Raw genomic sequence first — 26,434 nt, 5'->3', positions numbered from 1 at the left:
CCAGTTGTAGGTCATGAGGGCAACAACTTCCCGGGAGGTCACCCATCCCAGTACTGTTCCTGCGCATGTGCGCTTAACTGTGACGTTCCACAAATTGGTCTAGCCATCCAGACCCCAAAACCTTAAGGTGTTAGGGACCTCCGGTCTAACCAATTTATGCAAGCCTCATAGATAGACACCACTTTGTCACCACAAGTTGGGCTTACCCCAACACCTCTATCTCATAGTCGAGGACGACTACGATTTCAAGAGAGAGGTAATGTCATAAAAACTAATATCTATTTCTCCCAAATTATTTTCTCATGTTAAACTGATCATTTAATATGGGAGGTACCAGGGGAGTAAAAGCTAGAATATTGGTAAGGCTGCCAGACCGATCTTAGTAGGGATCCAAAGGGGGACAATCTGCAAAAGAGCAATGTCCATCAATGGAGCTTAAAAGACCTAAGGTTCAGCTCCATTAAGACTTCCATAGGCTAAGGTTCCAAAATTTAATTAAAAAGTCCAATGGCCAAAAGTGGGAAAAATAGGATGGTTATGGGAAGACTAAAAAGTCTTCCCACATCCCTAAGAAGGAGGGGGCGAGCCCTAAAGGTAGGGGAAGAGAGAGAAACACACACACACACACTCCCAAGCTCTCCCTTTACACAAACGTAATAATGGACACATGGCAGACTCCTAGCCAAGTTGCCCCCAATCTCCCCTCAAATCCTATTGGATGGCCATAGAGGTGGACCAATGAGAATTAGGCTAGAGTAAAATTAGTCTAATCAACATAAAAATACTTGATAAAAGAACCAATAGATATTAAGCTCCCTAGAAGACTATTGGACAGTCTACCAAGGGGTCCAATGAGCATCAAGCAGCCCAATGGGTAGCTTGATTCCTATTGGCTAGAAGACTAAAGCTCTCACAAAAGGGGAAAGGGGGATACTTGTCACAAGACTATCAACTTCGCCTCTTCATTGCTATCAGCTAAGCTCTGCAGGAGCCAATGGGAAGCCAGCAAGAGCAAATGGGAAGAGGGGTCGACCAAGAAGAGAGAGAGTTGGCATTTTTAGTCTAACTCATTTGCTACACACACACACACACACACACACAACTCATGTGCTGAGCAAGAACTCCATCTCCTTCTCCAAGCATTGAGAAGTAAAGGCCTACACCAACAACTCTTGGCTATGGAATGCAAATCCAACCAAGAGCCAAGATTCAATGGCATGCTCATCTCATCTACCATGTTAATTACTAATCTAAGCTATGTTATAAGAGTGATTATGTGATGAGAATACTGCTTTCTTGTAAGATACGTCGTCTTCCTCTTCATCTTTCCTCATTCCTTGCTAGCTCTTACCGTCTTTGAAGGTGTGTGAGGTCTTGGGACTAAGGCTAGGTCCACTGTGTGTGTTTTTCAAGCATAATTTGGTGCATGAAGCTTCCATCTTCATTGCACCAACGTTTTTGTCAAGGAACACAAAGATTGTATTGTACAAAAGTCTCCCTTCACGGGAGAAGCTATAATTCAATAGCCGTTTTGGAGGGGGGACCGGCTCCATGTAAATCCGCTCCTCAACTGTTGTCAATTGTTCTATTTCTCTCTCTTTTCAAGTATTGTCTATGCCAAACTAGCTAGGGGTAATTGCTATGTTGCTTTCGCCTTCACCTACACATAACATCCCTTGGGAAGGGAGCACCAACCTGCAACTCGCACTGCAAGAGGTAGCTAAGTCGTGCGATGCCATTGTGCACATGATTGACCACAAGGGTTGTCTTAGAGAAAACACACAAAAGAAAATCTCTCTCTCTCCCTCGCCCCCCTCGAGATGCATGTCCTAATGTGTTGCAACTGTCCTTGCTGTACAGCTCTTTGCTGCACTGCCCTGCAAGCCATGGCAAAGATAGGAGCAAAGGGAAGGTGTTTCAATGCACGCGAAAGAAATCTCCCTCTCTCTCTGCCTTCAGCCTCACATGTGGCACCTCTTTGCCCCTCCCTCTCTCCTCCATGTGTCACCCCCCCTTTTCAACCTAAAAACCATGAAAGCATCTTGCGCATACTGCTAAATGAAGCAACTCAAACAAGATTTGACAAGACATATTGGCAGGTTCTAGGTTATATCGTACACGAATCTTCGGAGATCTGAGATTCGGGTTCACTTCCATCCTTCCACTGGTGTAACAGAGCAGCAAAACTCACAGTCAATTTGTAGATTCCCCCTACTGGCTAACACCCCCTACTTGCTCGCACGCCTGTTTATTCAATAGTTCCAAGATTCCTCCAGATCCAGCTTTGGAACTCAAGAATCCTCGACGGTCACCCTCTAAAAAGGGATGAGCGATTCGAACATGCGCGTGCAGAAGACGTCCACCTTATGACAACTGCTGTAGACCACACGCCCATTCGCTCACCTGTGTTGAGAAAGTTGCAAACAAAATTGAAAAAAAAAACGCCTCCCCTCTGCCGCCTCCCACTTTAGCAAACCCCCCCTTCCCTCCATGGCCCCATAGCTTTTGCCTTCGCCTTCAAGTCGCTGCCGCCTTCTCCCACTATAGCTTTCCCATGCCACCTTACCGCTCCTCGATCATCAGTTGTCTGCGAGCCCGCCTTGTCTGCAACACCCCTTCCCTTTCCTTCGTGCTAGCTAGAGAAACCCCCCCCCCCCCCCCCCCCCCCCCACCCAAAATACTAGAGCAAAAGCTTTGTTTGGAGAATCAAGGTCGAAATCGATCACGACACCTTATTCGGTAGCAGATCAGTTGTATTCTAATCTGTAGGGTTTGCAAATTATTTACGTACTTTGTTCCACAGGTAGCACGCAAAGCAGAGAAATTTGCTTAGGGTTCGTCGACACAGCACCTAACAGACTAATATTGTGCATCCCCGTGCGAGCCATTGCTGCCCGCGACGCAGGCTTTGTTTGTAACCTCTATAGTAATCTGTATTGGCAGCCTCTTGGGCTTCTCGCATACCACCGAGGTCTTGGGTCATGGCAGATGTTATGGATATGCCCCCCGAACCCCCACTGTTGCGCGAAGACAAGCGCAGGGATCGCAAAGAGAGACCCGTCGATGATCGGAGCAACAGGCGCGACAGGGATCCCAGAGACCGTCGCGAGGACGACGACAGGGTATCCAGGCGTGACTACTTTGACAGGCGAAGTGATGACGAGAGGCCAGGCAGTGCAGTGGGCAGAGACAGAGATAGAGATTACAAGAGACGCAGAACTCCAAGTCTCTCCCCGCCCCCTCTGTACAGAGATCGCCGCTCCCCCCCTCTACGTCGCTCCCCTTCATACAAGCGTTCCAGGAGGGATGATGATTATGATGGAGCTCGGCGTGGCTCACCGCGTCCAAGCATGGATGAGAGACGTGACAGAAGGTGAGAAGGGTAGGAAGGATCAAAGCTAATGTCAATTGTCTTTATGGAGGATAAAATATAACTGCCAACTTCTGGTCTGAGCTGCATTATTGCTTCTTTCTGAGGCAGTTTTTTTTTCCCTTGTCCCTTTTGTAGAGTGAACGGTCATCTACTTGGTTAATTTCCGTTTCTGTTAGAAAACCCTACATTGCATGCTTGGACGCCATGTGTTAGAGCTCGGCTCACTCTAGGTTGTACGCTCTCATATGAATCACTCTGCTTGCTTTTCTTTGACGACGCCTGCTTCTGTAACCTGTGAATGGCAGAGTTATAGTTTGATGTCCAGCTCTACCCTCCTTCTCAGGGACTGATGATATTGGTGGGGTCGTCATTTTGCCTAGTCAAAATTTGGGATGATTACTCCGAGTCTAGTATTTGTGTAATCCTTTTAGGCTGCAGGTGAAATTGGGCTTTTTACTGGACTCGTCTAGCCATAGTTTTTTTAATTATGCTTCAAAATTTACTCCTTTACAAGTTCTGACTGACCATGGCTTTTATCCAGCTTAGCCAGCAAAATGGTCCACCTTCAACTATTTCTAAAACAGGATAAAGTGGGATTGCACAGATTGCCTGATGGTTTTCAAAAAATGTTTGGGCCTTCAATTTTTAGCTCATGGCTCTTCCAGTAGCTGCGAAGCATGTATTTCACCATGGCTATGATTGCTGCTATTGTACAAGTGGAGTTTTTTTTTGCCTCCGTCACTCCTACTCCTACATTTGGTCTGCAAAGTGCTAGCATTTCTCTTTTGTTTTTTTCTGTTATAAGCCAAGTTTTTGCTTAAGAATGTTAGTGCATTGGACTAACAGGCTTATGTTGAAACAGGCATTTCAAGATCTGTCTCCTGTGCGATGAGTTAAGATGGGGAGTGTTAAGCCTGTTTTGAGTGTCTCCTTCTGAGGCTGCTTTTGTTGAGTGAGTGGAGTGTAGGGAGTGAACTTTTTGCCAGAAATCAAAATTTCATACTCAGAGAGGTTAGGGGATCTGGGGCTTAGCTTTTGAGCGAGGCAAGTAGCTCCAGGTGTCGTTCCTCGCCTCTTCTTGAAGGTGAGTGCAGGCAAGTGCAGTGACCTGGAGTTTGATTTGCGTCCCTCCACTCAAATGCAAGTAAGAGCATGTACCACTAAACCAGTATTTGCTTGAGTTTGACTGATTATGAAACATGGGTAGCGTACATACCTGGACTTTGAGCCAGTTAGGTTCTCTTCTTCTACTTGTGTGGTGCTTTTTCATCTTATTATCTTTGCCGTGGTCTTATTTTGTTTTGACAAACATGAAGATGATGGATGTGTTAAAATTGCAGGATGGGACCTGGCCCTGGTCGAAGCAACAGTTTTAGTGGTGATGAAAGAAGCTATGGAAGACATCATGGATTCCGTTCAGGTGGGTTTCCTCTGCTAATGTGTTCGTATGTTCAGGGTCGTGTTGGGTGTTTTCTGTTTCCTCTGCCTATGTGTTCATATGGCTATTATACTCAGGGTTGTGTTTTTCCTTGTGCAGATTTTGGAAGGGGGGGCTTTAGTGATGCATTTGATACTAGTTCTCGCAGGTGTGTTGGTTGCAGACCTTTTATGACCCCTGTGCTTGATATTTATTATCTGTAAAGTCATTTCTAATGTTTGTGCAGAGATGGACTTATGAGCTATAAACAGTTTATCTCTGAGTTAGAGGATGATGTTTCTCCTGCAGAGGCTGAGCGAAGGTCCGTATTTCAGTGCACTTCCATGGAGAAGTTGTTTTCGGAACTGGAGTAACTTTTCCTGTCTGGTTTTTCCAGGTACACCGAGTACAAAAATGAGTTCATCTCCACTCAAAAGAAGGCATTCTTTGAGCAAAATAAGCAGGAGGACTGGTAATTGCATTAGTTTACCTGGCTGTTTGTAGTTTGGTAGTGGAAAGTTTGAGGAACAGGTGTTCACCTTTAGGGCTAGGAAGGGAATGCATGGTTTACGTAGGGAGAGGTTGTAGAACTTTGCAACTTGCATGCGAGTTGGCTTTTTAACTGCGCAAAGAAGTAGTTCTCAAATCTTAAGAACCCTTTTGCCACCCTGCACATTGTGTCAGTGTACGATTCTCTTCTTCAGTAGTGTTGGAGGGATTCTCCTCTGGCATTAATTCCACATTGCTACTTTGAAATGATTGCGCATTTGGCAAAAAGTAGAATTAGTAGAGTTGCTGTTGTGTTAGTGTTAAAGATAAATGGTTTTGGCATGCCTTTCATCCAGCTTATGATAAGGACTTCTTTTCAGGTTGCGAGATAAGTATGATCCATCACGTTTGCAAGTAGCAATTCAAAGGTATGAAACTTTTGGGTTGCTAGGTTCAGTTCAATATTATTATGATGATGATTTTGTTTTGCTAGGTTCAATTGAATATTTCAATGATATTTTTAATGTTATTCTTTCCATATCTGGAAGGGATGGCATGGCTTTGATTATTGAGTGCATGGTTTTGTAAGGTTTGTAGCTTAATTTGATGGCATGCAATCAATAGCCTTTTCTAATGTTAGGGCTTGTCTTGTGGAGGCAATCATCAAGCTCAGGCTTTACGAAGGTCGCTTAATATCCCTAAGCGTGAATTATGTTGAATTTTGCAAGGGGCACTTCATTTCTTTATCCAACTCTTGAATGATGAATGAGGGAGGGAGGAGGGAAGCCCCCTAATACACCTGAACATGCTGTTGATCTGTAGATCCACAGAGGTCTTCGCATGAATAAAGGCCAATTATCTAGGTGCCCTCGTCATTGTGGAGGGAGGAGTGGGGGAAGTTGAAGGGTCCCCTTTGCAAGCGCCTCCTATCCCCTTTCCCTCCCCATAATCTCTTCAAAGACCACCACCATCACCATAGAGTCAAAAGGATTGGCCTTGGTCACTGTGAGACCTTTCAGCCTCGTACGTATCATTCTGACATGCGGAGTTTGGGTATGAAAGGTTTCACCCTTTTGGACAGGAAACGGAATGTTTGATTGAAGAGATTGAAAGGAGAAAGAGAACTTGGTGGAGCTTGATGCTCTTGCTTAAGGGAGTCGATGGCCCTAATTGCCATTGTTTGCCAAAGTACCCGATTCGGTATTGTATGCAGATGTGTGAAAGTGTCTACTCTAAAGACTCTTATGTAGGTCCTTTCTGTTGTTCAATTAGCTTTATTGGAAAGAAATATAATTGTAAATGAGTTATTGGATTTATAAGTGAGGATTTGTCTTGCTTGAAACATCCGAGTACAAATATTTCTAGTGGGTCATTAGGGATTTCGTGTTTAAGATAACAGAGTTATGCAAAGATTTCTATGGAAGAGAACTCTGGGAATAGAGTTAGAATAGAGCTAAAGGGATACGATGCCCTGAGTCTAGACGGTAAGTTCTAGAGGTGAGAACCTTGGTTCTTGAGGATTTTGAGCAAGGAATAGAGGTTCCTAGGAATCGGGTTTTGTCTTGAGCTAGGAACATGGTTTTACCTTGAGAATGGGAACTCCAAGCTTTCGAGTACCATCGAGTCTGATCTAGAACGGACGTGGTAATACGTTCTTGTCAGGTGCAGCGGAACTGAAATGGTGAAGATCTAGGTTTTACACTTCCACAAATCCTTTCCTTTTTTTCCTTGCGTTAGTGATTGCTTGTAACTTCAATGATGGTTCCTTTTACTTTTCTGTGAAGAGAGGGAATGAGAGTGCGGTATGTTGTGTAGACGGAGAGAGAAAGAGAGTCAAGGGCTCCCCACATCGTTGCTTTAGATTGCGTAAATGGAATGTACACACATGCGATACCTCAAGTGCAGACTCTATTGACTCGAATGATGACTGTCGCCGTGGCAACTCCTCAAGACGAGTCACCTCCGGGGCTGAGTTGATGCACCTTTAGATCCTTCTCGATGTGGGATTGATGCAGATGGTGTGAACCAAAGGATCACACTCAATTTGTACTTCATTTTCTCCTTGACACCCTCGACTTTCGCAGCTTGAATCTTCAAGAAAATAGAGCAGATGACTGGATATGCAAATGCTGATGTCGTCGAAGGTTACCAACCAAGTTATGTTGCCCCTACGGAGGAAGATTGACAAGAGCAACGCCGAATGGGAGATGAAGATGGATATGACCTTTGGAATGCCCACAAACCATGGCAAGTCCTTGTTAAAGTTTTGGCATCTCAAGTGAACTCCCAATGTGATCCCACTATTTATTTTGGCTTTTAGGTATTTATTTTACTTATTTGTCAAAGTTTAGGTAGGGAAATTTATCGATGTTGGTATATAAGCAACCCTCGGACCCCATTGTATTATCATCAACTCATTGCCAAGGTTGTTTGGTTCAACAGTCTCTCTCTCTCTCTCTCTCTCTCTCTCTCTCTCGTATTCTCCCCATTGCTGTACGCTTCCACATTGTCGACTTTGACATGGTATTAGAGCTTTGAGCTCGGTGATAGCAAGGGAGGGGAACCCGCACGGAGAAGAGGAACAAGGATCGGCATTCTGAAGCTTAGGAAGCAGAGGACCTTGCGTTTTCTCATCAGCAAGCAAGCGGTAGTGTTTTGATATGCTTTGCGTTTTGGTGACTAGCCCTTAGCAGCGTTTTGGAAGGCTGGCCGAGGACACTAGCAATGCTGTATGAGCGTTTTGAAACATTGGCCACAGATTTGGACGTCAACAAGGATTGGGTGGACTTGAACAGTATTTTGAGACGTCTTCTGAAAAGCTTAGGCAAAGCTTTAGCAACGAGATCACCCACCTCTTGAAATGCAGGGACAATGGAGTCGCAAAGAAGTCTGTCAACTGATTTTTCAAATGACCATGTCGTGGAAGCAATGTGAAATTACCGACGCTCGATGTCGGCAACATTTTTGATTGCATTTTGAAACGCCCATGCAATAGGTGCTTGGGAAGGCAATAAGGTGTTTTTTGAGCATCTCAAGGACTACCATTGGAGGCCTTGGAGTGCGAGGCAGAAGTGTAGGCTTGCCGAGGCAGAAGTGTAGGCTTGCCGAGGCAGAAGTGTAGGCTTGCCGAGGATCAAACTTGGCTTGCTACGACTTCTACTTGCGTGATGGCCCACCGTTGCTCGAGTACCAATGACCAAGACCAATTATCAATTATGGAAAGTTCATCGACCATCATCCAGTCAACTGCCTATGCTCCAACGAAGCCCTCAAGGAAACTGTCAACTTGTTTGGCTCGGGATTGTTAAGCCAAAAGCAAATGCACGATTTCGCTTGAGGACAGAGACAAAGGCACAGTGGACGAGGTCGACAATACCGGTCTCAGTACCCACGAAAGTTTGAAAACCAATGTTATAAATGTTATACGATGCTTTGTTTGGCTTGGGAGTTTGAAGCCAAAGACAAACGCATGAGCTCACAAAGAGACAAAGGCAAAGGCAAGCTGGACAGAGATAATGGTGATAAAGATTTGACAGAGGAGATCGGCATGGCACATGTGGCGGCGACCACAATGGCCACAATGCCATATTTCTAGTCATGAGGCACTTGTCGCCACTAGCTTCAGCCTGAGAGAGGCTTGTGAGTGTCCATACAGGCTACCACATGGCATTGCCAATGCAAATTGCGAGCATCTGTACAACTACCACGCCATCATCTTCTACGCCAGAGATTTTTGTGTGTTTCTATTGGTCTTGCTTTATTTAAGGTCTTTAGGTCACTTGGGCCCCATCGGATGGGGTCTCATAGGTTGGTGGGAACTTCTGTTGCTTCTGTTACTTCTTAGGGTTTAGGCCCGTCTGCCGAGGTGCAGGTTGGCTCTGTTCTTCAGTGGCTTCACACATCAGCAGTTTGTGACGCATGAACAATCCTAGACTGATTGATCTAGATTCTCGATGTGAGATACCCATTCGGCTGCAACCGTTTCACAATAGCGGGCCATGCAATGCCCACTTGCACCTTTTCAAGGGTGTGGGGATAAACAAGCAAAAAGAAAATAAATAAAAATATGTAGTACTTATTTAAAGAAGACAAACAAAAAACCCTCTTGTTGACAGTCACCAAGATGCATCAAAGATGTCCGTTTTGGATGGTCAATTACTTCTGCCTGACGTTTCTTGCCACCCATTCGACGCGACGAATGAGAAGTACCCGTTCTTGGTGGCCCTACTGATACGTCCGTAGTGCTCCCATCATTACTCGGAATGACGTACTAGAAATATTTGTACTCGGATGTTTAAGCAAGAAAAACCCTCACTTATAATTTCATTAATTTATTAGAACTATTGTTTCTTATACGTGAGAGGGTTTTCCCGCTTGAGACACCTATCCAATAATTGATTTAGAATTATATTTCCTTCAGATAAAGTTGATTTAGTAACTTATATGATGTATTTATCACATTGTATCCATCATTGCAACATCTTTGCAAAAAACAAGGGAATATTTTTTTGCACCGTACCCGCTCTCTTACTTTGGCCGACCATGTCACAAACTGTCGACGTGTCAAGCCCTGAAGAATGGAGCCAACTTGTAGATCATGGCAGAGGTGCCTAAACCCTAAGTGAAGAGGCAGAGGCAGGAGAAGATGAACCCGCAATTCACGCTGGTCTGTTGACGTGGCAGATTGTACGTATTTTTGAAAATTACATTGACATGATGACGTGGCAACTATGGATTTCCGTGTTTTGCACTGATTGTTGACGTGGCAGTTGTACGAAATTCGTGATTTACGTTGGCAGCTTTTTGTCATTGCTTTTGGACTAGAAGCTTTAAAGTTTGAAGGCTTTTCATGTAAAACTGCTTTTGGGGCCTAGGGCCTTTAAATATGAGGCTAAGCTCATTCTTTAGCATGCTTAGCTTTTTGGCATTGCTTTTGGACCAAAAGCTTTTGAGTTTGAAGGCTTTTTATGTAAAATTGCTTTTGGGGCCTAGGGCCTTTAAATATGAGGCTAGGCTCGTTCTTTAGCATGCTTCTTGGAGAAGGTGCAGAGTTTGGAGTACTTGTATTATGTGTAAGGATTCTAGTCGCTAATCCTTAATTAAGTACTTAAACTCATGATTAAGACTTAAGAAACTGAAACTGAACTTAGAACAAGACTTAGAAGACTCTGTGTTTGATTGATTGAAAGTGTGATACAAGGGTTCCTTTGATAGGAATTGAATAGTCATCAGTGAAGAGGCATGTCTCTTTGTAAAGAGACATGACTTTAGGCGAAAAGACACATCCTTTCGACGAACAGCTGCAACCATTGGGTGAAGAGTCGCATCCGTAAGGTGAAGGGGTGTGACCAGTCGTCGAAGGAGTGTGGCTTTTGGCGAAAAGGTATGTCTTTTGGGCGAAGGGGTGTGACCATTCGAGAACAGGAGTCCTCCTGGGTTAGTCACACTTCGCATCTGCATTTGTAATGAATCAAGAAGAGTGTAACAAGTCACAATCGTGACATTCCCTCCCATTTACATTAAAACCCCGTGTTCAGATGGAAGTCTTCCGCTTTTCAAAGAATTCTTGAAGGAGGTTTGGGTATTGTTGCATATCTTCATCCGTCTGCCAAGTTGAGTGACTCATCAAGATCCATCCACTTGACAAGAAATTCTGTTGTGATCTTTTGTCTTGTTTCTGTTTGTCTTACATCAAGAATCTTTTCTGGAACAAGAATTATGTGTTCATCTTCAATTTCTGGCACATAAGAAGATAAGTCTGAAATTGGCGAATCTCCTTGTATGTATTGTTTGAGCCAAGAAATGTGGAAAGTTGGATAAAGTTTTCCCTATGAGATTGGAAGTTCCAACTTGTAACTGACAACTGAGTACTTCTTGATTATTTTGAAAGGTCCATAGAAGCGAGGGCGCAACTTTGGAAAGACCGATTTAACAGTTTTGTAGCGATGAGGTGCTACATATAATAAAACCAAATCTCCCTCTTGGAAATCTGCATGTCGCCGATGCTTATTGGCTTGTTTTTGGTACTTTTGTTGGACATGAATCAACTTGTCACGTACTTGAATAAGTACATCTTGCATTTCTTGAACCGACTGATCTGCTAGAGCTACTTTGTGTTGAAGAACAAAGTTTGTCGGTATAAGAGGAGTATGCCCATAAGCTGATTGCCAGTTACTGAATGGATAGAGTTATTGTATGCGAACTCTACAAGTGGCAAATACTCTTTCCATGATCCCAATCGAATTTGTATGTAATGTCGAAGCATTTCTTCCAAAATTTGATTCACTCTTTGTGTCTGCCCATGAGTTTGAGGATGGTATGCTGAGCTGAATAACAAATTTGTACCAAGGGATTTGAAAAGGGATGTCCAAAAATGCCCTGTGAATTTTGGATCTCTGTCTGAAACAATAGACTTTGGTAATCCATGTAATCTGAAAACGTGTTGCACAAACAATTGCGCAACGTCTAATAAAGTGTGCCATCTTTGAAAACCGATCCACCACTACGAGAATCTGTGCATTGCCTTTTTGAGAACGAGGCAATGTAGTGATAAAATCCATGTTGACACTTTCCATCTTTCTTGAGGTACGGGCAAAGGATGAAGTAACCCTTGAGGAAGTTGTCGAGAAGCCTTCATTGTTTGACATGAATGACAAGCCTTGACAAACTTGATAACATCTTGCTGCATTTGTGGCCAAAAATATGTTGCAGATAACAATCTGTATGTCTTGTTGATGTCTGGATGAGCAGCAAAAGAGACTTCATGATGTTCTTGGATCAAAATTTTCAATGGTGTATTGTGTGGAACACAAATGCGATCAATGTAATACAACAAGTCATTGACAATGGCGTAAGCTGCAAACATATTCATCTCTGCAGGAGTCGAAGTAGAGGATTTAAGAGCTTGAAATGCATCCCCAAAATCTCAATCTGTCAAATACTCATGCTTGAAACAAGCAGGTATTTCCATCTGCACACCGGAAATGGCAAAGTTGATGGCTCGAGGAAGGCGGCTTAAGGTATCTGCAACTGCATTTGCAAGGCCTGGCACGTATTGAATAATCATATGAAAATTTGCCAAGAACTCAACCCATCGTCCTTGACGAGGATTCATCACAGGTTGAGTAAAAATGTATGTCAATGACTGATGATCTGTCTGCACCACGGAATCTGCGCCAAGAAGATAGTGTTTCCAAGTGCGGTAAGCATGAACAATGGCTAAAAATTCCTTGTCATAAATTGGGTATCTCATTTGTATGGCTGAAAATTTGCGACTGTCAAAAGCAATGACACGCTCATTCTGCATAAGAACACCTCTAGAAGCATGATCTGACGCATCGGTCATGACCTGAAAAGGTTTAGTAGGATCTGCAATAGCCAAAAGTGGAGTTGTCGTCAAGGCGTGTTTAAGGGCTTTGAACGACTTTTCTGATTCTTCAGTCCATTGAAGTTTATCCTGCTTGGTAAGCTCAGTCAAAGGAGCTGCAATGTCTGAGAATTTGTGGACCTTGGTATGATAGAAGTTTGCAAGTCCCAAAAAGGAGCGCACATCTGAGATGGTGAGCGGTAAAAGCCAATCCACTATGACCTGTATTTCCTTGGGATCGACTGCAACGCCACTGGCAGAAATAATGTGACCAAGGTATTCCACCTGATTCTTGAAGAAATCACTTTTCTTCTTATTGATGTATAGCACATTGGTTCGCAAAACTTGGAATACAAGCTTCAAATGTTCCTTGTGATCAGCCATCGTTCGACAGAAAACTAAAATGTCATCCAAATACACGATCACGAACTTGTCCAAGTATGGTCTGAATATTTCGTTCATCAGCGTCATGAAAGAGGCTGGGGCATTGGTTAACCCGAATGGTAATACCAGAGATTCATAGTGACCATACTTCGTGCGAAAAGCCGTCTTGTACTCATCACCAATGCGAATGCGAATTTGGTGATACCCTGACTTTAGATCAATTTTGGAGTAGATCTTTGCTCCCAATAACTGATCAAATAACTCGTCAATGCGAGGCATGGGAAACTTGTTTTTGATCGTCAACTTATTCAACGCACGATAGTCGATGCAAAGACGCATAGATCTATCTTGCTTTTTGACCAACAGAACAGGAGCTCCAAAGGGACTTTTGCGTGGGCGAATATGACCTTTATCCAACAAATCTTCTAGCTGCCGCTGTATCTCTTGAGATTTTGAGTATGAAACTCGATAAGGGGCTCGAATTGGTGGAGGTTGGCCGTGGATCAAATCAATGGGATGATCCACGGGACGTCGAGGAGGCAAAGTTGTTGGTAGCTCGTCGGGAAACAAGTCCAAATGTGGTTGAAAGAAGGGTTGTTGCAAATAGGCAATATTTGAGGAGGATTTAAATTCTGCTTCTTCTGCATCGGGTTTAACATCTCTTAACATGATTAAGGCAGTAGCACAATCACGTTTTCGAACCAGCCGTTTGACTTGTAAAGCAGAAACCAATATAATGGGTTTGGCACTGAAAAGACTATGAAGCTCTATTTCCTGTTGCTTGTGAAAGAGCCGAATTGAGTGATCTCTGAAACTGATTATTGGATCATACCGAAATAACCAAGATTGGCCAAGGATCAAGTCGTAATGTGACAAAGGCATAACCGGAAAACCAAGCTGATCCTGGTAATCCTGTATTTGAAAATCCAGCTTTTCAATCCTTTTGTTGTACTCGAGGAAGGAACCATCAACAAGTTCTACTTGGTAAGCTGCCTCACTAGGTTGAGTTTGAAGGCGCAATTTAGTAATCAAAGATGTGCTGAAGAAATTAGTAGAACACCCACTATCCACAAGAACATTGATTGGCTGCTTGCCAACAAAGCCAAGGAGGCTGAGAACCTGATTCGAAAGATCCATTGGAGCAGTGACGTGATTCCGAGCATTCATCATTAAGGCACTTACAACTTTGGAAACTCGAACACAATGTGCTGCTTGTTTGCCTTTGTCTGGGACAGGAGGTTGGCCGTGGATAGGTTCTGAAATTGTGGTCTCCATGTGAGAATTCTGGCGAGGGTTTGAAGGATTTGGCTTCTTGGGGCATTCATACCACCTGCGATCTCCATGACAAATTGTACATAATCTTGTACGGTTGGAGTTGGAGGTTGAAGGAGCTGATGAAGAGGATTGCTGTCCAGAGGACGTATTCGGCCGAAAATCACGACGACAATTCCTTCTATGATTGGGACGATTGTTTCGTCGATTCTGATTATTTGCCGAAGAGGAGGCTCTGGAACTGGCTGCTTGTCCAGAAGATTGGGGTCGAAAAGAAGTTTGTCCAGCAAAGTATTGTCTCGAAGAGTGAGCTACTGAGAAAGAACGCTGATTCTGACCACCTTGTCCTTGGTAATTACGTTGTGAAGAGCTTGCAAAATTGGAAACTCGATCACCAGAAAGGAAACTTCTGAGTGGGCGCCGATTGTCACCAAGACACTCAACATAAGCGATTGCAGTATTCAGTGTGGTAGGGTTAAATTTATGGACATCATCTCGCAGGGAAGGCTCAAGTCCGTCAACAAAACTGTGGAGTTTGTTGGAAGGATTGAGAGTCTCTGTCTCAAGAGTTAATTTTTGAAACTCTGAGATGTACGCGGCCAAGGAACCAGTTTGGCTCAGGCGGCGGAGAGAAGACCGGGCGTGGAAATCGGCATTTGCAGGCTCAAAAGCCTTGCAAAGAACGCGCCGGAATTTGTCCCAAGTAGCGGTGATTTTTCCATCTTTGATGCGGCGACGCCACCAAAGGAATGCAGTATCCTTTAGTAGAGAGCTAGCCAAAGCAACTTTCTTGCTTTCAATGAGATCAGTATTTGAAAAGTAAACCTCCATTTTGAAAAGCCAATGGTCCAGCACGCTCTTATCGCGGCGACAGTTGTATGGCTCGGGCAACTTTGCATCTATTTTCTTTTTCTGTGCTGTGTTTATTATCTTAAAAAGATATTTCAATTCAGGATTGTCTACCTCTGGTTACGGAGCGTCGACTTGCTCAGGAACTGACTCTACTACCGAAGAAACTGAATAGGTAGCTGGCTGCGTCCTCGAAGAAGAAAAGGCTTGCAGGACATTCAATCGTGCGATCATCGATGCAAGACCGGTGGAGAGGGCCTCCTGGAGGACGGACATCTGTTCTCTGAGGATGGCTATCGGATCGTCTGGTGCAGCACTGTCTGTCTCTGACATTTTGACGGCTTAGAGGGAATATCTCGGAGAGGCTGGAGAGGTGTGGTTGCCTTAAAAGGGTGAAGTTGCTGCTGATGCTGCGTCCCACTCCCATCTTCCACCTCGTCGATAGGAGGTGTGTCGTCTGGCATCAAAGGCGTGTAGTCCGGAAGCTGTAACTCGCTGTGAACCCGAACTAAAGGCTGCTGGAAAATGATGTCGTTTACTGAATCCACGCGACACTCTGTCAGAGAATAGGCCAAGTGGGGGTACCGGCTCAGTATGTGCTCGTAGTGTGGCAAATGAAGTGGCTCGCACGTAACTATGATATGCCACACCACCCAACCCTGTGAGCGCGAGGCATGCCGATGAGTGACATAAACCAGGTAATTTTGTGGCAACACTGCTGGCTGTAATGCAGGTACAGGAGCAGGCTCGGGTGCCGGAATGAAGTCGGGAACCTGTCTTTCCTCTGGAATTGGAACTGGAGATGGGGAATCCGAAATGAGAATTACTTCCGGTTCGAATGCGGGTTTCGGTTCGGGTACGAGTTTTGGTACGGGGGTATCTGGTATAATTATCACTTCGAGAGCTTGAGGAGGATTTTCTGGCAATATTTCTTCGGGCACCTCGTCTATGTACGAGAGAAAATTGACGAGCACGTCGAGGGCATCGTCTCCCATGACCTTGAACAAGCCCGTGTGTGCACCTGGCGATGGCCATAATGGGTAGCGCTGAGAATTAGCAGAAGAGAGGGCGATGGATTTCCTTCACGCTGGCGTTGGTTTGTCATTGCGCTGGCTGCCGTTGGCCTTTTGTTTTTAATTATTCCCCAAAGGGTGTCACTTAAGAGTTGGGTTGGGTGGTCGGCAAAAAACCCTTTTTAATTAAAAGGGTGGCCTATTATTTTAAATCCAGCGCCGGCCTCTTTATTTTAATTGAAACGCTGCGTTGCTTCCAATAAAAAAGTACGCTGTTGCCGAAATCTAATACAGCCTGCGTTGCCAGCGTTTTGTTGCCTTTTGCGAGGTGCTTGGTGAAGGGAAGGCTTGGAAGCACTGCCTGGTGAAGGGAACGCCTGGAAGCACTGGCTTGCGTCACTTGCGCAAGAAGGAAAGAGTGCAACTCATCCTGTCCTCGCGAAGAGTCTGGAATTGCAACCGGTACGCCGCAACACCTACTTTGTCTACCATCTTCTGCTTATCTTTATGTAAGTGTTTGAGAAAAGATTACCTCATGCTGACATGGGTCCTGGCCATCTTTCTTCTGCTTCCATACAACTCCGGGAAGGGGGAGAGTAGGGGCGAGGGTGAGAGGCTCACAACCTTCGGGTCCCGGGAAAAATTTGCTCTGATACCACTGTAAGGATTCTAGTCGCTAATCCTTAATTAAGTACTTAAACTCATGATTAAGACTTAAGAATCTGAAACTGCACTTAGAACAAGACTTAGAAGACTCTGTGTTTGATTGATTGAAAGTGTGATACAAGGGTTCCTTTTATAGGAATTGAATAGTCATCAGTGAGGCATGTCTCTTTGTGAAGAGACATGACTTTAGGCGAAAAGACACATCCTTTCGGCGAAGAGCTGCAACCATTGGGTGAAGAGTCGCATCCGTAAGGTGAAGGGGTGTGACCAGTCGTCGAAGGAGTGTGGCTTTTGGCGAAGAGGTATGTCTTTTGGGCGAAGGGGTGTGACCATTCGAGAACAGGAGTCCTCCTGGGTTAGTCACACTTCGCATCTGCATGTGTAATGAATCAAGAAGAGTGTAACAAGTCACAATCGTGACATTGTGTTGATGCAATATAAAGAAATATTGAAGGGGTGCCAAGGTTTGAGGCCAATACTCTCTGGGGTAGAATTCCGCCACTCCGTGTCGCGTGTCGTCTCTCTCATTTGTTCAATCTGTTCTTTTCTATTAGCATGTGGTGCCCGTCTTGTGACAGTGGTATCAAAGCGTCAGCCGTGTTCTTTTCTGAAAGCATACCGGTCCTTCTAAAGAGCAGACAGAGCAAGATCGCGCTTTCAAAGTTCATTGGAAATTATAGCTTTCCTCGACCCCGGACTTCTCAGCCACTTCCACCCTTCATCGCGCATCGGGCGCTCCCGTCTTCACTGCTCATGTCTTACAGGGCATAAGCCATAAAGATCACTTGCAAGAGAAGGATCCAGATTTTTTTCGAGTCAGTGTTTTTCTCAGAAGCAGTGCCATGCAGATGTTGATGTCTATAGCTACCAAGCCGCACATCCCAAGGACTTGGCAAGCTTGCAAGAAAATTATTTTGCCAAAGTTATATGGTTTCTCACATCTTTCTTCGGAGTGCAACTTCTGGTAGAGTGGGGTATCTTGAAATGCTTGCCATGGAAACCCTAGCAAATTATAACTTGAAATTTCTCGACATCTCCTAGTAGATGTCTCTTCACAAGTAGATGACCTTGGAGGTTTAGTGTGATTGCTATCTTGGGACTACCATCGCTGCCTAAGAAACACTGCTTGTCCAAGAGTGGACCATGCTGTGCTCAGCTACATCCTATGGAATAAACCTAATCCTAATTTTTTGGTGCAGGTTTCAGGATGAAAAGTCAGTCGACTTTTCGAGCTCGACTGACGTCGAGATTGCTTTTAAGTTTGAAATCTGTTTGAAAACTTGTTTGGTGATCTTGTTTGGAATTTGTTTGAAATGGATGGTATCTGTTTTGAAACTTGTCTTGGTGCCAATTTGAATTGTTTGACTCTGGTTTTAATAATGGTTTCAATGATTGGTGGTTTTACTCCCGGGTGGAGTAGTGAGAAATAATGTTTGAGAATGCTTGTTTATACTCATGGCCCGGACCCTTGTGATTTTTTGCGGGTGGAGTATTGAATGATTGAAAAGTGCTGTTTTTACTCATGGCCCGGACCCTTGTGGTTATTTATGGGGAGAGTATTGTTGTTGTGACTCTCTGCCCGGACCTGGATGGTTATGTGGAAGGAGTATTAAGAAGTCTGAGTAGTGGTTACTCTTAGCACCTTTAAACGAAGCAGGCTGCAATTTGGGGGGTGTTTGGTTGTAAAAGGCCTCTATATCTCATGGCTTGGACCTTTTTAGGTTATTTGCGGGAGGAGTGATGAGGGAGTCGTTGAATAGTTCATGGCACGGACCTGGATGGTTATTTGCGGGTCATTGGCGCCTTTATGTTTCTATGTCTTGTAACATGCATATTTGAGCATTTGTGTTGCATTGTGATGTGCCAACCACTGAATATTCCTAATTGGATGAGATTGACTGGGTATGTAATTTTAGTGCATCAAGGCACCCGCGGAAGATCAGTGAGGTCTTGGTGTGATGGCTAATTTTACTACGTCGGAATATCAATAGTTTCGATCTGGACGAAAGGAGAAGCAAACTCCTTGATGAAAAGAGCCGAAAAGAGAAGCTAATTCCTTAACAAAAAGAGCGAACCGATTTCCTCGAAAATTTTTGAGCTAACTTGAGTTGTTCTGCAGATATGCTGTAATCGCGGATGATTACTTTCTCTCAAGAAGGGGGGATATCACAAACTGCTGACATGTCAAGTCCTGAAGAATGGAGCCAACTTGTGGATCATGGTCGAGGGGCTTAAACCCTAAGTGAAGAGGCAGAAGCAACAGAAGATGAATCCGCAATTCACGCTGGCCTGTTGACGTGGCAGATTGTACGGATTTTCGAAAATTGCGTTGACATGATGATGTGGCAGACTCTACGGATTTCCGCCTTTTGTGTTGATTGTTGACGTGGCAGTTGTACGGAATTCCGTGATTTACGTTGGTAGCTTTTTGGCATGGACCAGAAGCTTTTGAGTTTGAAGGCTTTTCATGTAAAACTACCTTTGGGGCCTGAGGCCTTTAAATATGAGGCTAGGGCTCATTCTTTAGCATGCTTCTTGGAGAAGGTGTAGAGTTTGGAGTACCGACTTGTACTTTGTTGATGCAATTTAAAGAAATAGCGAAAGGGGCGCCAAAGTTTGGGGCCAATACTCAATTCTGCCACTCAGTGTGTCACAAAACGGGCACCACGTGCCAATAGAAAAGAATAGATTGAACAGACTTTTAGCACTTCAATAACAACTGAACTGAAAGAGAGAGACGACATGCGACTCGGAGTGGTGGAATTCCATCCCAGAGAGTATTGGCCCCAAACCTTGTCGGCCCTTTCGGTATTTCTTTATATTGCATCAACACATTACAAGCCGGTACTCGAGACTCTGCACCTTCTCCAAGAAGCATGCTAAAGAATGAGCCCTAGCCTCATATTTAAAGGCCCTAGGCCCCAAAAGCAGTTTTACATGAAACGTCTTCAAACTCAAAAGCTTTTGGTCCAAAAGCAGTGCCAAAAAGCTGCCAGCGAAAATCACGGAATTCGTATAGTAGTCAGCGCGCGCAAAATGTGGAAATCCGTACAGCTTGCCACGTCATCATGTCAGCTCAATTTCCAGAATTTGATCGTACAGTTGCCATGTCATCAATATTGGTGCAAGTCTTTCTTTGTGTGTAGGTCCTGCTTTATTTTTAATCCTTTATGTCATCTGGGGCCCCATCGGACGAGGTCCCCATAAGTTGGTAGGACTTCTTCTTCTGTTGTTTCTTCTTCTTAGGGTTTAGGCCCCTCAGCCGACATCTGCAAGTTGGCTTCCTTCTTCAGGGCTTTGACACGTAGCAGTTTGTGACATCTCCCCTTCTTAAAAGAGAGTAATCGTCTGCAATTACAGCATACTTGCAAAACAACTCAAGTTGGCTCAAAAAATTTCGGAGGGTCATTCCGAGGGACATTACAAAGTAGAATCAGTTGGCTCTTTTTGTTAAGGAGTTAGCTTCTCATCTTGGCTCTTTAGTTAGCTTCTCCTTTCGTCCATATCGGAACTCTTAATATTCCGGAACAGTAAAATTAACCATCACACCCATACCGTACTGAGCTTCCACGGGTTTCTTGATGCACTAAAATTACATACCCAAGCAATCTCATCCAATTAGGAAAATTCAATGGGTGGCACATCACAATGCAACACAAATGCTCACATATGCATGCTACAAGACATAGAAAGATAAAGCTGCCCATGAACACTCCTCCCGCATAACCTAACAAGGTCCCAGCCGAGAGATATTCAACGACTCTCTCATCACTCCTCCCGCATAACCTAAAAAGGTTCGGGTCGGGAGATATAGAGGCCTTGTACAACCAAACGCCTCCCAGACTGTAGTCTGTGTCGTCTGGAGGTGTTGAGAGTAACCATTGCTCAGACTTCTTACTACTCCTCCCGCATAACCATCCAGGTTCGGGCCGAGAGTCACAACAACAATTATTTTACAAGCATACAACCAAACGCTCCCTAGCCATCGACTTGCGTCATTTGGAGGTTTTCACACATACAACGAAACGCTCCTCAGGCATTGGCCTGCGTCGTTCCGAGGTTCAAACAATACTAAAACATTATTTCTCACTTCTCCACCCGGTAGTAAAATCACCAACCATTGAAATCAATATCAAACGAGAGTCAAACAATTGAAATTGGCACCAAGACAGGTTCAAAACAGATACCATCCATTTCAAACAAATTCCAAACAGGATCACCAAACAAGTTCTCAAACAGATTTCAAACTTAAAAAGCAATCTCGACATCAGTCGGGCTCGAAAAGTCGATTGACTTTCCATCCTGAAACCTGCACCAAAAAATTAGGGTTAGGTTCATTCCATAGGGTAATAGCTGAGCACAGCATGGTCCATTAGCTCTTGGACAAACAATGTTTCTTTGGCGGCGATGGTAGTCCAAAGATAGCAATTATAGTAAACCTCCAAGGTCATCTGCTCGTGAAGAGACATCTACTGGGAGATGTCAAGAAATTTCAAGTTATAATCTACTAGGGTTTCCATGGCAAGCATTTCCGGATACCCCCCTCTGCCAGAAGTTGCACTCCAAAGGAAGATGTCAGAAACCATATAACTTCGGGCAAAAATTTTCTTGAAAGCTTGCCAAGTGCTGCTTGGTAACTATAGACATCAACATCTGCATAGCATTGCTTTTGAGAAAAATAGTGACTCGAAACAGATCTTGGATCCTTCTCTTACAAGTGATCTTTATGGCTTATGTATGCCCTGTAAGACATGAGTGGTGAAGACGGGAGTGCGCCTCATGCGTGATGAAGTAAGGGTGGGAGTGGCTAGTGAGCCCGGGGTCGGAGCACGCAGCTAAAATTTCCACTGAGCTTTTGAAAGTGCAATCTTGCTCTATCTGCTCCTTAATAGGACCGGTATGCTTTCAGAAAAGCACACGCCTGATGCTTTGATACCACTGTCACAAGACGGGCACCACATGCCAATAGAAAAGAACAGACTTTTAGCAACTGATCTGAAAGAGAGAGACGACACGCGACACGGAGTGGAGGGATTCCACCCTAGAGAGTATTGGCCCCAAACCTTGGCGCCTCTTTCGGTATTTCTTTATATTGCATCAACACAGTACAAGCTGGTACTCGAGACCCTGCACCTTCTTCAAGAAGCATGCTAAAGAATGAGCCCTAGCCTCATATTTAAAGGCCCCAGGCTCCAAAAGCAGTTTTACATGAAAATCCTTCAAACTCAAAAGCTTCTGGTCCAAAAGCAACGCCAAAAAGCTGCCAGCGTAAATCACGGAATTTCGCACAACTGCCATGTCAGTAGTCAGTGCAAAACACGATAATCCGTACAGTTTGCCACATCATCATGTCAGTGCAGTTTTCGGAATTTGATCGTACAACTGCCACGTCATCAGTGTTGGCGCAAGTCTTTCTTTGTGTGTAGGTCCTGCTTTATTTTTAATCCTTTGTCACTTGGGGCCCCATTGGACGGGTCCCCATAAGTTGGTAGGAATTCTTCTTTTGTTACTTGTCCTTCTTAGGGTTTAGGTCCCTCGGCCGACATTTGCAAGTTGGCTCCCTTCTTCAGGGCTTTGACACGTCAGCAGTTTGTGGCACCGTGTCGTGTGTCGTCTCTCTCTCTCTCTCTCTCTCTCTCTCTCAATTCAGTTGTTATTGAAGTGCTAAAAGTCTGTTCAGTCTGTTCTTTTCTGCCCGTCTTGTGACAGACCCCATTTCAATTTTCCATTTCCTCTCCTGTTATTGTTGTCATGTTCCTCCATTATCCTTGGTCAACCTGGTTTGTTGTCTCGTGGATGAGTCATGTCGACCACGAGTCTAGTGGTTGCATTTCAGTATAAAGTGGATTTGTCTAGATTCTATGTATTTTCTTTGCAAATATTCAAACTTCATGTCTTGTCGAATTTCATATTATACATAAAGTCATCATAAGGTGATTCTGGGCCTTAGGTGTATCTGTTACAAACATGTAAGTTCCAAAACTCTTCAAATTGCACACTATACATAATGTCACCATTGACATTTTGTCACAAATATCAGCTTTATTGCTAGAGCCACGACAAAAATGTAGTATGTAAACCTTTGTGTGGCGTGTGCGTGCATATTTTTACCGGGGATGTGGTGGTAATAGGTACTGCAGGGAACTGAGAGTATGTCACAACACATTGTCACACACATGTTAACTTGCCTTCCTACACCTACTTAGTGGTTAACAGTGAATGAACTTGCAGTTCATCTGCAAGAAATTAACCACTCACCAGTGTGAAGAAAGAAATGGTAGCTAAAAGTCTAAAATATCAATTCCGACTCAAAGTAGAAATTCCGTAGATGCGCAGACTGGAAGGGCCCTTTACTGAGCTGTTTTGTCATATGTATCAAAAGTTGCAACGCATTCGATGAATTCGCTGTGCCATCAATCAAGTTTGTGTGCATCGGCGAATTCATCTCTTACCTTGCTCTAGCAGGTGCTGGTTATCAAGCCTTGCTTCTTCTCGTTTGTGTTGTTTTTTGTTTAAGGGACAGTGTAGGTGTACTTCAGACTTTTTCCTGCTTTATTCCTTTTCACTTGAATATATATGTAGTTGATCCCATTTGATGGAAGCGACTGGTGATTAATTAGATCAATGTCAAGATTGAATACTCTACAGACCTTTATCAATGCCAGTTTTAAAATGCACTTGTTTTTGAAGAGAGTCCAGAAATGTTCTATGCTAAGCTTACATCTGGAAGCTAGCTATATAACTGTATTTTACATGTGCAATGTGTGTGTGCTGGGCCTACTGGGAGATCAACAGCTGTTGCTATTTCTATATGCTTTGGTTGCTTTTATCCTTAAACCTCTTTACCAATGCGGTCACTGCAGGAGGAATGAGGCATGTAAATCAGCTGCAAGAGAGTTCCATTCAGAGCTGGAATCTGGGAATCTTGACATGTAATAAGAGAATATCTATACTTATGCTTTCTCTATGTGGCCATCTGTGTTTATGAATGTGTTGGTTTCCCTGCTGTACAGAAGCCCGAACTTTACCGGGCAAAATGCTCAAAATGCAAATGAAGCTTCAGATGAGGAGGCAGATGACAGGAGGAGGAGGAATGGGCGGGGTTTTGCTAAAGACCAAGAGTTGGATGCGGCCCCTAAGGCTCCTGCCGTTTCTTGTGAACCAAGAAGGATTGAGAAAGATATTGAACAGGCCCGAGAGCTTGCTAGGAAATTGGATGCCGAAAAAGGACTCGAAAGAAATATTCTGGTGACGTCAGACACGGACAAGTCTGATGGAGAGAGATCTTTAAGTGGTGGTATAATCAACCCTATTGTCATTGTTAGAGGTGCAAACCAAGTTAAAGGTTATGAAGGTGTGGAGCTTTTAGATGTGGTGATAACGTATTTATGGCGTGTTCATTTTGTCGACTATTATGGCTACAAGGAGTACAAGGAACAGCCTAAAGTCATACGGCATGTGAGAGGAGATAGCAAAGTGAATGAAGATGGGGCTGAATGGGAAAAGAAGATTGATACGACTTGGCAAAGCAGATTACAAGGTCAAGATCCCTTAGAGATCATGCTGGCCAAGGACAAAATTGAAATCACTACGGCACAGGCTCTAGAACCCCTTATTCGAAAGATAAAGGATGAGAAGTATGGGTGGAAGTATGGTTGTGGAGCAAAAAATTGCACAAAGCTTTTTCATGGGCCTGAATTTGTGCAAAAACACTTGAAGTTGAAACATCCTGAGCTAGTTCTAGAAGTAGCTGCAAAAGTACATGAGGAGTTATATTTCGAGAATTACATGAGGTACACTGTCACATCATTGGAAGCCTTATTGACTCTTATTTCGTTTTTCACAATCGCATGAACAGCTCTTGGTTGTGATGATCACAGTGATGCTGAGGCCCCTGGGTCCACTCCAGTCATGGCCACCCAGGTACGACTGCGTCCTTTTTGCTTATTACACTTGTTTGTCATCCAAAACAGCACCTGATATTGATAATGTTTATGTTTTGCCCAGAAGGACAGGGCTCGCAGACCTCGTCCTGATGAGCCTTCACGGGTGAATGCTGGTTTGCCCCTGCCAGTTCCTGGGCGGGGAGGATCTCGCGAGATAGAGAGAGGAAGTCGGGCGTCTAGGGATGGCGATAAATTGGATAAACAGGAGAAAGCTCAGGATGATGAGCAGTTTGAACAACGCAATGGTGAACAGTCCCCCTCACAGGAGTTCCAGCAATCAGGTGCCCCCTTTGATTCTGCAGGGCCGTTTGAATCAGGTAGGGGTGATACACCAATGTTTGATCCTTTCACTGGACCTGGTGGCATTCGTGGACCTCCTCCGTTTGGTGCTGATATGGGCATGCCTCCTGTCTTGATGCCTGTTCCAGGCGCGGGGTATGCTTTTGTTTTTTGGGAAAGTATAACTTATGGTATGTAGTAAGCTCAAGACCCTGTATTGTGCATTGTTGGTTGAGCATATTTATCATTGGTGCAGACCTCTAGGGCCTTTCGTTCCTGCTCCTCCAGAGGTTGCTATGCGCTTGTGGAGAGAGCAAGGTGGTGCAGGGTCTTTCCATCCAGGAGTTTATGATGGACCATTTGATAGTGAAGGGGGGAATGCTCGTGGCAGTAGGAAGCGGGCTGGGCCCTCCGGGGGAAGAATGGGGGCAGGTTTAATTGAAACGCCACCTTTGCCACTGCCTTTACCAAGCATGCGACCGGACTCAAGACGTCCTCTTCGAAGGTATGCACCCAGTGATTATTGTTCATCTTAACCTTTTAGTTACCTTGAAGTACTCATTTTGAACTCCACAACCAGTTACCGAGATTTGGACGCACCGGAGGATGAAGTTACAGTTATTGACTACAGAAGTCTATGATGTCCTGGTCGCCCGGAGCATATTTCGAGGAGAGTGTTTGATGCAGATAAAAGCTTTTTCACGAGAAATATGAGGGGGATATGAACCTGCTATTTGCTCATGCATTCTATGGCATTTCAGCAATGGTGTCTATACCTGATCAGCAACCACTTGCATTCAGTGCTCACATAAGCAAGAAGTGTTTCTGATAGTTTTGTATGTTGCCTACCTCAACAACGATGTTGTGGTTATTGACAGGTGCTGCATCAAATCCTGTGAAGAAAATGCCACAAGCTTTAGTAATTGAAATACAATTGCAATGTACACCCCTTGTTATTGTTTTTGTACATGTACTGTAATGCTTACAGGTTTCTGATTGTGTCAGAAATATCTGCTGCCTTTTTGCATGTTGGGTTTGATCTGTCTTGAAGAAAAGTGTAGGTTTTTCAAAACGTTATTATTGAAACGGCAAGGTTGTGTGCCACTTCGTAAGGAGATCTGATTATATGGTACCTAGATTTTGCCATTTAACAGGCCAGTTTTAGAGTGGGTTAAATATTGTTCCTTTTGTCATGTGCAATGTCGGTGCTCAGTATTGGCCAATTTGTAGTGCAGTAACCTAGACAAGTCTATATATATGCCAAAGGTTTGTTACAAGTGAGATTTAATGCGTATTAGCTGCTTGCATGTAAATGCGTTGGTTATTCTCTCTTTTTGAACCAGCCTGATGTCCATCTGTTTGGACTGCTGCACATTCTCA

General features: G+C 44.1%; 1 protein-coding gene across 2 annotated transcripts; it reads left to right on the top strand.

Annotated features, from left to right (window-relative positions):
• Positions 1 to 2,764: 2,764 nt before the first annotated feature.
• On the top strand, positions 2,765 to 26,081 carry SE (C2H2 zinc-finger protein SERRATE (SE)). Of its 2 annotated transcripts, XM_086522869.1 has the most exons (13): positions 3,237 to 3,373; positions 4,236 to 4,517; positions 4,714 to 4,793; positions 4,911 to 4,959; positions 5,038 to 5,112; positions 5,188 to 5,262; positions 5,660 to 5,707; positions 23,693 to 23,761; positions 23,843 to 24,622; positions 24,710 to 24,752; positions 24,837 to 25,210; positions 25,311 to 25,559; positions 25,635 to 26,081. In XM_086522869.1, exons 3-13 carry the CDS (start codon positions 4,715 to 4,717, stop codon positions 25,693 to 25,695), a joined length of 1,902 nt encoding a protein of 633 aa, XP_086378995.1. In that variant the 5' UTR covers positions 3,237 to 3,373; positions 4,236 to 4,517; position 4,714; the 3' UTR covers positions 25,696 to 26,081. The 2 variants fall into 2 exon arrangements, with proteins under 2 accessions (XP_086378994.1, XP_086378995.1); XM_086522868.1 differs by lacking the exon at positions 4,236 to 4,517 and having other exon boundaries at positions 2,765 to 3,373.
• The last annotated feature ends 353 nt before the right edge of the window (positions 26,082 to 26,434 follow it).

This window comes from Adiantum capillus-veneris, chromosome 11 (genome assembly GCF_014529385.1).
Source record: "Adiantum capillus-veneris isolate H3 chromosome 11, ASM1452938v2, whole genome shotgun sequence".
Lineage (NCBI taxonomy): Eukaryota > Viridiplantae > Streptophyta > Polypodiopsida > Polypodiales > Pteridaceae > Adiantum > Adiantum capillus-veneris.
This window is presented reverse-complemented; position numbering and strand designations above follow the sequence as displayed.